The sequence below is a fragment of the Pelodiscus sinensis genome, chromosome 4 (assembly GCF_052426305.1).
Source record: "Pelodiscus sinensis isolate ZL-2025 chromosome 4, ASM5242630v1, whole genome shotgun sequence".
NCBI classification, from domain to species: Eukaryota; Metazoa; Chordata; order Testudines; family Trionychidae; genus Pelodiscus; species Pelodiscus sinensis.
The window spans coordinates 56,152,522-56,165,936 of NC_143055.1; the positions used below are offsets into that span (position 1 = coordinate 56,152,522).

General features: G+C 43.3%; 1 protein-coding gene across 2 annotated transcripts in view; it reads right to left on the minus strand.

Annotated features, from left to right (window-relative positions):
* Positions 1 to 544: 544 nt before the first annotated feature.
* The window catches only part of ASAH1 (N-acylsphingosine amidohydrolase 1), a 33,540-nt gene continuing 20,669 nt past the window's right edge, over positions 545 to 13,415 (minus strand). For both annotated transcript variants that reach the window (XM_075931188.2, XM_075931189.2), the window contains exons 8-14: positions 8,108 to 8,252; positions 6,354 to 6,408; positions 6,043 to 6,124; positions 5,244 to 5,375; positions 4,217 to 4,340; positions 3,405 to 3,461; positions 545 to 1,215 (exon numbers count right to left, since the gene is read on the minus strand). In XM_075931188.2, the coding sequence (XP_075787303.2) occupies positions 1,126 to 1,215; positions 3,405 to 3,461; positions 4,217 to 4,340; positions 5,244 to 5,375; positions 6,043 to 6,124; positions 6,354 to 6,408; positions 8,108 to 8,252 (685 nt within the window). In that variant the 3' untranslated portion in view covers positions 545 to 1,125. The remainder of the gene's footprint in view (positions 1,216 to 3,404; positions 3,462 to 4,216; positions 4,341 to 5,243; positions 5,376 to 6,042; positions 6,125 to 6,353; positions 6,409 to 8,107; positions 8,253 to 13,415) is intronic.

Consider the following 13,415-nt stretch of genomic DNA (forward strand, 5'->3'; position numbering starts at 1 on the left):
AAGCATCTTAAACTTTTCCTTGCAATTTCAGCATCATCCCAATTTATTAGTTCTGGTTTCTATATTTCCTTTGTCCTCTGTAACGATCTAACAATTGAATAATAGAACCAACATTACTGGTCTTTGAAATACTTCCTGATGCAAATACATCCTCCTTCTCTGCTGTTCAGCTTTCCATTATGAAAGTATCTGTTAATTTAATAATTGGTGTTTATGTTCCTCACAGGATAATTTCCCTTCTTTATAAAAGCTGTTTGCAATGTCCTAGTTTCATTGCAAGTGACAGACTTAGTAAATTAGATTACAGATGTATGCATAGGTGTCTTGTGCACAAGTGACTCAGACACAGACACTTTGGAAGCCAAAAAAATAAAGAGATATTCTCTAGGAATATTGCATAGTGCTAATATATGTTTTGAAACACTAGGGTTTTTTTGGTTTTGTTTTGTTTTGTTAGAGTGCACAAGTCATACCAACAAGATAACATGGATAAAAATCTCCCAACCACTGAAGACCACTTCTGTTCCAGACTAAACACAATACATTCCCCAACAGCTTGTTTATTGTAATAAGAGTTAGTTTATGAATAGGTCATTTTACATAGACATTTTAGAAATACATTCTTAATATGGAACTAGCAGCATTAAACATTCTTCCAAATAACTTTATTACTCTTAATTTGTTATTGTGAAAAGAAAAAGTAGCAGAACTAATTTAATCAACTGCCTTTTAATGCCATTTCTAGTTCTTTCATACTGGGAGAGGGTGCTATGTTAATAAAATGTTGTCGTTTAAAAATATCTTTAATCTCAAAAAGAAATGTTCTGAACAACTGCAGTAACAAAAATTAGCAGGGACCAATAGGCGATTGTTGAATTACACTTACAGAAAAGATACTTGGAAGAATAAACAAAGGAATACTAGGACACAGTTGTCTGAACTGCCAATAATTAAGGAAGCAAAGAGATCCAATGTAGGACAGGTCCTTCATTTGTGGCTATTTGCATATTGCCATCAAACTGATAAAAAATGTGTAGTCTGAAGAACCCCTTTTCAGAGGAATAGTTATTTTAAATGACAGGCATCCAGTTCCACAGGCAGAGCTCATCCCAGGTGGGTGAAGGATCACCAAGGACTACAGGAACCTATGCACTCCCGCAGATAACTTTCTGAACGGCCTTCCGAAACCTCCATCAGTGTTGTGCACACAGTCAGCTAGCAAGATAAAGGAACTCATGTTATTCCTCCTGTGATTCACATTTTACTTATTTCAGATAGTCATTGAGGAACAGAGAGAACAACAACTATTTGTCTTTTAGCATCTAATATTTCTAGTTTTGTATATTATGCGGTTTAATGAAATACAGGAAGTCCCCGGGTTACGTACAAGATAGGGACTGTAGGTTTGTTCTTAAGTTGAATCTGTATGTAAGTCGGAACTGGCGTCCAGATTCAGCCGCTGCTGAAACTGACCGCCAGTTCTGACTTACATACAGAATCAACTTAAGAACCCCAAGCGTCCCCAAGTCAGCAGCTGCTGAAACTGATCAGCAGCTGATTCCAGGAAGCCCGGGGCAGAGCAACTCTGCCTCGGGCTTCCTGTAGTCAGCGCTGGTCAGTTTCAGCAGCGGCTAAATCAGGACGCCTGGGGCAGAGCAGCTGGGGTGCTGCTGGGTTGCTCCAGTAGCGCCGCTCCTCGGCGCTACTGGACCAACCCAGCAGCACCCCAGCTGCTCTGCCCCAGGCGTCCTGATTCAGCCGCTGCTGAAACTGACCAGCAGCGGCTGAATCAGGACCAGAGCAGCTGGGGTGCTGCTGGGTTGGTCCAGTAGCGCCCAGAGCGGCGCTGCGGGACCAACCGTCAGCGCCCCAGCTGCTCTGCCACAGGCGTCCGGAGAAAAACCTAGTCTGCTGGGGGGCAAGGGGGGGGGCGTACTAGCTGCACCCCTCCCCGCCCCCACCCCAGCAGACCAGGAAGACGCGGGCGGCGGACCGAGACGCACCGCAGTCCCGCCGCCTGGGTCCTCCACGGCTTTGCTCCCCGTCTCCCTGGTCTGCTGGAGACCAGCAGACCAGGGAGACGGGGAGCAAAGCCTCTGAGGACGCCGGCAGCGGGACAGCCGCGGGGCGCTTGGGCTGCCTCGCTGCCCGAGCCCCTCCGCGGCTTTGCAAAGCCTCGGGGAAGCCGGCAGCGGAGCAGCCCAGGCGCCTCTGGGTTGCCCCGCTGCCCGAGCCCCCCTGCGGCTTTGCAAAGTCTCGGGGAAGCCGGCAGCGGAGCAGCCCAGGCACGCCTGGGCTGCCTCGCTGCCCGAGCCCCTCCGGGGCTTTGCTCCGCAGCCCTGTTCGTAACTGCGGATCCGACATAAGTCGGATCCGCGTAAGTCGGGGACTGCCTGTATTACATTAATACTGTAAAAGCAAGAATATGAATATATGTTCCTGCTATCCACACAAAAAACCAAAACCTAGAATATAACCACTATGATCACTTGTAACTAGACTTAATCCTAATCCCACTGAAGAACTGACAAGAGTCCATTCCATATGTTAAGAGAAAAACTCTAAACATGCTGGGAAGTAGCATCCTGAGCTGCAACCCAAAAGTTAGAAGAATTCTAAATTATGTGGATTGCTAATTAACCAGTTTTGTACTGATCCTTAATGAAAGCCCAGAATCTCGGTAATGAATTTGAGTCTGTATTTATAAGAGGAGAAATTATCTTACAATTTATCTCTGTCACAAAAAAAAAAAAAAAAAAAAAACCAAACCAAACCAACATCAACACTTCTCTTCCATGCTCCTTGACATTACATTCCTTGCTCCTGGCACTAAGGAGGACAGATGTGTGTGGGGAGAGTCAATTTGTAAACAAACTAGACCGGATTTATTCCTTGGATCTTTAAGCTGTAAATTCCTGGGTAAGGGTGAATCTGATCTCAGTCAAATCTCAAGCCAAGTGTATTTGCTTCATCTATTTACAGATACAAGGTTAAATGGTTTTCTATACATTTTGCAGAGTGCCTGAGAACTCTGCAAACATATTTTGAGGAAATTTTTACTAGTAATGTCATAGTAGTGCTTTCCCCTGCTTGTGTAATTTGATTGCTATTGGAAATGAGGAGACAGTCATCCTCATTTCTTTGAATTAACTGGATTTGCTACACATCCTCTTACAAACTGGTATGATCACTGCATTCTCACTGATATTTCAGTAACTGTTTTCCTGGTTATTTTTTTACATTTTCAAGACTAAGGGGTTTTGCTTTGTTTGTTTCAAATTTCTACCAAAATATACACAGATCAACCAGAGTAAAAAGGTGAAATTCCACTGAATCTGGTCTCAAGTAATGTGCCCACATTGTGAAATACACCACCATTGCAAGCAATGGGAAAATATGGTTACCTTATTTAAGATAGGTTTTGTGGAGAGAACATCATAGATGGTTGATAGGGAGATGTTCTGAAAGAGAAGAGTGCAATTAGCTAGGTTTACAGTAGCTCATGTTTACATAAATTATGTAACAAGATCATGCTAAGAACAGTGATCTATCATCTTTGCTGATTGTGTAACCTATAAAGATAAAGCAGACCGAAAGAATATGCAACTCCCCAACCATCTTCTGGATGGGAGATTGGCAGGCTAGACTTTGATACAGGTATGGCAGTTTTATAGCATAAGGTACCTGTTAAGTCAGCTGCTGTATTTCACTCATGTATGAAGCAATTCCTGTATTTAGGTTAGGAATTGTTTTTATATTATCAGTTCTACCCCTACCTGTTTGTACTACAGAAGAAAAAGATGTTTCCGAAATTTAAGTTTAAAAATGCAGAGCAGTGAAAGCCTCAGGCCAGAGCAGGAAAATGGTTATTAAAAAAAAATAGAGGGTACTTGTGTAAACGAAGTAGATTCTTTCTTTTGTTGTTCTTATATATACACACCTATGCTTCTGTAAACTCTACTCCAATTCATCTGATAAAGTGGGTATTACCCACGAAAGCTTATGCCCTAATAAATCTGTTTAGTCTCTACGGTGTCACAGGACTCCTCTTTGTTTTTGCAGATATAGACTAACATGGCTACTCCCTTAAGACTTGCATGCATGTTCTTGTTACCAAGCTAATGCAACTGCAATGGTTAGAGCAGATCCTCACTATGAGGTAGCTTCAGTTCACAGAACTTCAAAATGCTAAATTAAGTTATTTTACAATATTTACCTCTTGCTTTGTCTGGTTCATGCACTTCATTGCAGGTGTTCTACGGTCATCCAAGACAAGGGGAGCTTGCCAACGATCATAGTTTGTTTCCACAACATACCATGTGCCCCCATTTGCATCAAGGCTTGAGAAGAGATGTGAATGTGTGTTAATTTCCTGATTAAATGCGCCACAGATACACTTCTATCTCCTATGTTAACCATATCTGTATTTCACTGATAGCACTAGTTAAAGAATTTGAGATTCATGATCAGATTAGTGAAATAGCTGTTTAGGATTACAAACTTCCTCTTCCTGACTAAGCCAGATAATATATCAAAACATTGCTTTTTGGATTAAAAGTTTTAAAAACAACCTAACAGATCAAGCAATAAGATACTAGAGTCAGCTTGCTCTCTTTGGTAAGCGGGAAAAATAAGAGATCATACATTAGACATAGGTGCACTTACACCAATGGAAGTTGTCTTGCTCCTAAACGTACAGGTTGGACCTCACTGGTCCAGCACCTTTGGGACCTGAGCAGTCTTGGCTGAGAGAATTTGCCTGACCAGGGAAGGTCCCTTGCTATCAGCCCTCTATTACTCCCTCCACACAGCTGCCCCAGCTGCACTGCCATAGCTGCCGCTCCAGCCTCACACAGCCCCAGCCACACTGCCAGCCAGCATGTGTCCCCAGTTGGGCTGTTGACCTGCCACGGATGCAGATGGCTTTGCTGCCAGCAAGCTGGGCTGGCATGCAGCCCCTCTTGGGCTACCGCAGCACAACCCCACTGCTGGGCTGGCACACACAGGCTGCCCCGGCTCCAGCTGGGTTGCCGGGCTGCTTTGCCCTGCTACCATGGCACAGCTACTGCCGCCAGGCTGCTGAGGCCCTTCGCCCACTACTACCAGCCTCGCTGTGCTTGGGGCTCTCAGCAGCTGGCCCTCCTGCCTCAGAACTCTCATTCAGCAATATCCCTGGTCCTGCTGAAACCCGGGTGTTGCCGGACGAGTGTGTCCCAGTTTAAGGCGGTGCAACTTGTACTTACTCCCAGATATCCAAGGTCGCTAGTCTGCTACGAGTGATCACGCAGCCCTCTCCAGTTTTGTTTCCTCCCAGTATGAAGTAAGCTGGAGCCAGTAGCCTTGTTTTAACCAGTTGGTCCTTTGCTTCTTGATAACTAAATTATGCATTAGGGAAGAGTCATGTTAATCTACATTTTTTCCCTCTGTGCTTTAAGCCCTATGAATAACTGAATATCGAAGCTTTAGAAAAGTATTTTCCATTTTATCAGTCTTAGTCAATAAGTAAACTTACACCAACTCAGTGTTGTTACTTTACGTAGTCCTGTGGAAGTAAAAGTTCCCCAATAGAAGCTGCTCATGTTTACAATCTGATTTGCTATACAAAAATGGTATAGTCCTATAATTTACTGGGAAAAGTCTCCTGGATCGTTTTCTGTTTAACTGTCATTAAGACCAAAATGGAAACTTTTTTATAACTCACTAAAGTGTGTTACACTCCCCCTACTGGGCTGGAGCAAAACAATGCATTTTCTCCAATATCATGTCAACATTCCAACTTGTGCTAGGTTTTGAAGTAGTCTTGTTAATGTCATTTAAGAAAGAAAGGTTTCTCAAAAACAAACCAGCCACACACACAAATGCATGACAAGAAAAGGAACCTTTTCCAGTTTCTAGAAAGATCTACCTCTGTCAAAATAGGCAATCGATTTTTCAAGCTTCTAATAGATTTTAAACATTTAGAGTAGCTAGGAGGTTTCAAGTGCTAATGTTTGCCACTGTAAACAAAGCCGCTGAAAGATCAGAAGAAAAAAAAATTGTTACCTTGTACTGTTCTCTAGTACAGTTCTGGTGAGGAAGCCCATCCACATACCATCTCTCCTCCCAAGAATCCACTCAAAGATTCCTGAAAAAAATCATCAATTGTAACAACTTGTCTTCACACACACACAAAATCTTATTTCTTTCTGATTTTTATAGCTTCTACATACCTGTATAATCTCTAGCGTTAGCTTCCTGTTTCCCTATCTTGTACCTCTGACAGTGATGTCAAGTCTTATTTGTAAGTTAGTAGATGCCACTAACGTTTGAAAACTTTACTATTTATTCAAGAAACAAGTCTTACAGTTACTCACCAATGTAACCACCATCAAGACTGAAACGCTCATTCATCGTAAGAGTGAAAATTCCCTGGGAAACAGTAAACAAAATTAAGTTAGCTTTCATAATAAAGTTGCAGTGTCAGTAACTATTTAAAAGTAATACTATATTTTAAAGTGAACATGTAGCTTGGTCCTGTAATCTGTTCTATGTGAGAATGTTTCCAGAAGACACCAGTAGAACTACTCATTGAGTAAGGGGTTGCAAAATTAGACACAAATGCAGCAGAATCTCACTAATCTAGATGTGGGTAAAACAAGGCTGAAGTGGAGTTGGATCATAAGGTTTGCAGTCTACTGTAGTGAGCCACAAAGATGTTGCTGTTGTGCCAAGTCAATGCTGGGGACATTCTCCCACACTAGTACAGAAGCAGCACATCAGTCACCCCTCAGTACCAACCTCCTTTTTAACTACTTGCTAACTAACCACTTGCTTAGTCTTTCATAACGACACCAGACTTCAGTGAACTTCCAGGCTTGAAGACTAGATCGCAATCTACCCACTTGCCCAATGACATGGTGACCTGAACCACACTTACATGTTATCCTCACACATGAAACACCCAGGCTACGTCTACACTGGCCCCTTTTCCGGAAGGGGCATGCTAATTTTTGAGATCGTAATAGGGAAATCCGCGGGGGATTTAAATATCCCCCGCGGCATTTAAATAAAAATGTCCGCCGCTTTTTTCCGGCTTTTAGAAAAGCCGGAAAAGAGCGTCTACACTGGCCCCGATCCTCCGGAAAAAGCGCCCTTTTCCGGCTTTTCTAAAAGCCGGAAAAAAGCGGAGGAAATTTTTATTTAAATGCCGCGGGGGATATTTAAATCCCCCGCGGATTTCCCTGTTACGATCTCAAAAATTACCATGCCCCTTCCGGAAAAGGGGCCAGTGTAGACGTAGCCCCAATGTGTGCATTAGACTCCATGTTAAAGCCTCAAAAATTTCCCTCATGTACACTCTGCTCCTTTAGTGGGGTGGGAATAGAACACAACAGCTAAGTTGATCTTTCCAAGTTGTTGGCTTGTGGAATTACCAAGATGAAGAAAGGTTAAGAAGGAACAGGGACTGAAGGTGAAACTCATTCTACTGTGCTGGGGACTAAAATGGTAGAGGAGAGTAGTTGGATAGAGCACATAGAAAAGACTGAGGTAATGGTAAAATAAAGGGAAAAGAGGAAGCAGTGAGGAATGCCCCCAGTTTGAGAGGAAGGGTGTATGTTTATAGTCACAGTGATTAAACTCTAGGTAACCCCCAAATCTCACTGCTGGTAAACCAAGTCATTTTAAAATACATCTCTACATTTACTAGGAAGAGAGATTAACACTAAGAACCCTGACCAAGTTTGCTGGTTCCCCTTTTTGGGAATCACAGGTGATCTCACTTTTTACATGTTTACAAAGCTTGCTCATTTAAATTTTTCTTTCCTTTCCTTTTTCTTTAAGATTTAGCTACACAAGCTTGCTTCAAAGTTCAAGTATTTTATTTGGGTTGTTTCCTTCTATAATGAAATTGCGCAAATCAATGGCCTTCAACAAGTATCCTTTCTTCTTCCACTCTTTGGAAATGTATATTTCCTTCTCAATTACATGTAAAGGGCTCAGTTACAAAGACGGAGGACAATCTGTGAAGATGGATATTTGCTATTTGATCTTGGAAGGAAAGTGAATTGTGCGCTAAAAAAGGGAAAACCTAGAAAGTTTTGTATCATTGCAAACAAAGAATACTTACTGGTTTGATTCCAGATACTATGCCCACATATCCTGCGAAGTTTGTAGACTTAAATACTGTTTTGTTGTTTCTCTGGAAGTCCAGAGTCACCACTAAGGGCTTCAGTTCCTGAGTTATAATCCAAGAACTATTTTTTACGTTCCACCTGCAGAAGGAAAGAAAACTCAGCTAATCCACAATTATTACAGACTGCAACATATAACTGCATTACAGTAATGCACACATGCATCCAATGCAACAGGGTTCTTAATTCCACACGTAGTACTAGCTAGACGTAAGGATTAAAAAGAAATCCATGCATGAATGTGTAAAGCAAAATTTATAAACTGCAGTTTATGGGTGAACATATGGTTGTAAAGACTCAATATTGGTCCATATCCTACTGTTCAATGCCAAACTGGATCTTTATACAACACTTATCCAGCCACTTTAGCTCTGTTAGTAAGAGGTCTTGAAATGATGTCAACTGCCGCAGTAACTGGACCATTTTTGGCCGATACTACCTGGAATTCCAGGAGTTACTGAGACTTTGAAAGCACCCCAATATTGTATGCCTCTTGGACAAAGGGTGATCAAATTTCATTGTGCAAGGCCGACTTTAAAGTCTCAGTCATGCCTGTATCCTATAGGGTCATTGAGGAAGCAAACATACAATACTATCAGGATTCATTAAAGAGATGCAGGGGTTGTCTTTGTTGAGAGGCTAAAGAACAGTGGAGGTTTTTTGGGAGGAGATTATTCTTGCTATTAGTCAGGAGAAATCTGGAAGATGATGAGGAGTTCAGACCAATAAAGCTTGCAAGAAACAGCGGCAATTCTTGTAAAAATATGGAGAAGACAGAAGTTATATTTAATATGCAGAGGGTATCTGTGTGAAAGAGGGAGATAAGTTGCAGCAATTCAGGAAGTGAATATCCCATAGGCAGACACACATCTCTTTAAAAAACTAACATAAAGGACTATATGCAAATGAGAAATTAAAACAAAAACTCTGAGATCTGAAATCCCTGGTATTAGGAAAAGATACATTTTCAGAAATGTAATGGGATAATGAATGGTGTCACAGGGCATCCCCAATGCTTTATAAAAACTGGCTTATGAATATGCATAACTCAAATTTAGGCAAAATGCATTATGTAACATTTTTTAAGTTAAAAATTGTGGAATGTGCATATTCTATTTTTGTGCAAGTATCATCCTTGTATGCAAAGTTAGAAATGTAGATCTGGTTATACAGGCAGTCCCCGGGTTACGTACAAGATAGGGACTATAGGTTTGTTCTTAAGTTGAATCTGTATGTAAGTCGGAACTGGCGTCCAGATTCAGCCGCTGCTGAAACTGATCAGTTTCAACAGTGGCTGAATCTGGACACCAGTTCTGACTTACATTACAGATTCAACTTAAGAACCCCAGGCATCCCCAAGTCAGCTGCTGCTGAAACCGATCAGCTGCTGATTCCAGGAAGCCCCGGGCCAGGGGCTTCCTGTAGTCAGAACCTGGTCCGTTTCAGCAGCGGCTGACTTGGGGATGCCTGGGGCAGAGCAGCTGGGGTGCTGCCGGGTTGGTCCCGTAGCGCCCAGAGCGGCGCTACGGGACCAACCGGCAGCGCCCCAGCTGCTGTACCACAGGCGCCCGGAGCAAAGCCGCGGAGCACAGGGGCAGCGGGACAGCCCAGACGCGCCGTGGCTGTCCTGCTGCCCTCCGGCTCCGCGGCTTTGCTCCGCTTTGCTCCCCGTCCCCCTGCCCGCCGCCCGCGTGTTCCGCTACTTTGCTCCCCGTCCTCCTGGTCTGCAGACCAGGGGGACGGGGAGCAAAGCAGAGCAAAGCCCTGGAGCACGCGGGCAGCGGACAGCCCCGCCGCTTTGCTTCCTTTCCCTGGTCTGCTGGAGACCAGGGAGAGGGCCCCGTTCGTAAGTTCGTATCTAGGGATCCGACATAAGTCGGATCCGCGTAACTCGGGGACTGCCTGTAATTCTAAAATGTACTAATGAGGGCCATTATTGATATGCCAGAAACTTAGGTGCTCAAAGTAACAAATCTGCAAATATTTGTTTTTCCTTTAAGCCTGGATTGTGGTTGGTCATGCCAGGACTGTGGCCAGACCACCTAATGCTGGAACCCATTATGAATCCAGTACTTTTCTGCTCAAAGTGAGAAAAAAAATTAGACGGAACACACAGAATTCCTGCCTTTTGCAAAAAGGATATAAAGGTAGAAAACCAAACAATAGGAAGTGACTAGATGCCAGGAGCCCCCTTCCTACCAATCAAGATACCTGCTGGAAACATCTAAGACTAAAAGAGGGGTAGGATTGGGCCCGGGCTAGGAGACCACCTAGCTCGTGAAAGAGGATTAGAGCTGTTGGCATTTAACAAGTTTTAGTGTATTAAGATTAGCATGTTTTGTTTACTTTGTATTAGTAATTTACTTTCTTCTGTCTGTTGTCACTTGCAATCACTCAAATCCTACTTTTTACACTTAATAAACAACATTTTTATAAGCAAGTCCAGTGTAAATTGTTACATGGGGGGGGGGGGGGGCGGGAAGTAACCACTGTGCATCTCTCTCTTTTATTGAAAAAGGAAGCTAACCTGATGAGTTTTCTCTGTGTAAAACTTTTATACAAAGTAAGATGAATTTATTCTGAGTTTTGATCCTCTTTGGGGTTGTGTTCCAGGGTGCTGTCATTGGCCTTATAGCTAAGCTCTCCCACAGCTGAGCTGGCATAGTATCTGTATTGATCTGATGGGGGCTGCTACTTCAAATCTGTGCCTTGGCTGGGGGAGACCAGAGCTTCTGGCCCGGAAGGGCAGGGTGGTGGGGCATAGCAGAGAGCAAGCTGGCAGGCTCAGTGGCTTGACCAGCACAGCAAATGACAGTTGCAAGGGGAACCCTTGTGATTGAACTAGTCACAAATGAAATTCTGAAATGAAATTCTTAGTTAACAAAAGAGTTGGGAGGGAAACTACTGCCCCGCAATGGAGCTCAGATTATTCAAACAAAGTGAGTGGAAGAAAATATGAGAATCTATACGGCTACAAACACTATATTTGTCATAACGATACAAATATAATAACGAGTAGACTACCAACCTCTCGACAGAAAGCAGATGGTGAACCTGCTGATAGAGGTCAAGGAAACAATGACCTGTATGGTAAATAAATCTGTAACCCAAATCTAAACTGAGTTGTTTTAGAGACCACATTTCTCAGACTATTACACAGCTGAATCTTTAGTTCACATGCCTATAAGCAGCAAGGTGCCCAGTAGGTCTGGGATACTAGAGACATATAAAAACTATATGGATAGTTATTTAATAATAAAAACTTCCAAAAACTTGAGAATAGAGTGATAGCCAGGTTAAGCATATCTGTATTTGAGACATTTTCTTCCTGCCAGATGACGGAATATCATCTGCATCTACATGCTGCCCACGTCGCCGCCCACCTCCACCCTCAGCCACTTGATGTGGCCAGACTGAGGTTGGCCACAGGGGAGGAAGCGATAGCAGCAGCAGCTGGGGATGGGAGGGAGGGGCAGAGCTGAAGCTCCTTTTCTATCTGGGGAAATGCCACCCTACTCACTCACCCCCTCTACCAAGACCCTACACCCCCACTTCCTTATACCCCCCAAGCTGAGACCCCCAACTCCCTCACACTCCTTCCACTGAGACCCTGTACCCCATCCCTCTCACCCCTTCCAGAGAGAACCCCCCCACTCCCAGCCTGCTCCTGTACCTTCCCCACAGCCAGACACCTACTCCCAGAGAGAAGGGGATTGTTGAGCATAGCAAACGGGGGGGGGCACAGCCCCCTAGTATGCAGATGTGTGTGTATGTATTTAAAAAACATAGCACATTAAGCACACCATAGATAATTTTAAGAGTAGTAAAATTCACTCGTTTCATACTGTTTACTTTTCACTATTTATAGTTTTCATTCTCGGAAAATTCTCAGAAAAATAATCTATTCGGTTCTGTTTTCTGGTTCTCATGCACTAGCATAATGTGGCAATATTTGAGATGCAAAATATTGAGGTATGTCTACACTGCATGGCTAAATAAATACCCCACATCTACACAAGATGTTATTTTGAAATGCTTTTCAAAATACAGTAACGGACATGCTATTTCGGCATCCTGATAACCCTCGTTCCACAAGGGTTAAGGGATGTCTCGAAATAGTGTGTTATTTTGAATTTGACACTGCATAGTCGCGCCAAATTTCAAAATAGATTCAAAATAAGATATGCAATTTGCGTAACTTATTTTGAGTTTAGGGTGTTGTGTAGATGCACCCCAAAAGAATTTAGAAGAAGAGTCCATAGAAACTTTTCTACTGTTCTTAGACAATGCAAAAGCTTAAGTCCATTGTTGACCTAAGTTATCCTTATAAGGAAACCAAATTCCAGAATCACATGAGGGGGGAGGGGGGCCATGGGGGAGGAGTGAGAGTGTGTGCGTGCGCGTGCGCAGACCCATAAAACAAGCAGTCAGAATAATTCAGATGGCATGACACAAGTGCTTCTTCACATGATACCACTAGAGGAACTTTTCTTTTACACCGTTTCCTTTGTGTATTGCGCCAAAGCAAGCTCTGTGCTGGACTGAGTTCCATCTACTAGGACAGAGCAGAGCATATCAAGAGTGCATCGGTCTCTAGCAACTATCCAGGCCTGGTATATTTGGGGGGACGGGGAAGAGGGGGAAGCTGCTCATTCCATTTATGGGGTTCTTTCTTGCTAATAGGGCAGGAGTGGGGAACCTTTTTTGGGTCGGGGCTGCTGATCCCCAGGATATTAGATTGTGTGCCTCAGCCCCATGGTGAGATAGTTGGGGCGGGGGTTGGAGTGTCAGTGCAGGTTCCCCAATGCTGTAGAGAGAAGTCCCAAGCCTCAGGGATGAGATCCAGGCAAGCTGGGGGCTGCAGGTTCCCCACTCCAGTAATAGGGCAAGACAATTTTTTAATTGAACGACAGCCATTTCTGCTAAATAAAGGTAATTTTACTATTTGAGGTGAGGAGCAGTGTTAAGCTAAGTGATTCAGTGTTACCCAGGAGAGATTCCAGTGCCACCCAACTGATTAGCAGAGCCAATAGCATGTGTTTCTAATGGTGGTGCACATCTGCACTTAGCTTGGATGGAAAAAATTAGAGAGAACACACTGGTTAGAAGAGTTGTACTTTTAGCCTGCACTGGTCTTTTTTATTATATCAGCAATATTTAGTGAAGAGCTACAGTAACTAGTTGCAATAGGCAGACAAGGTGTAAATGTTAAGCAGCTTGTACTGAAATACAGCAAACAGTAAC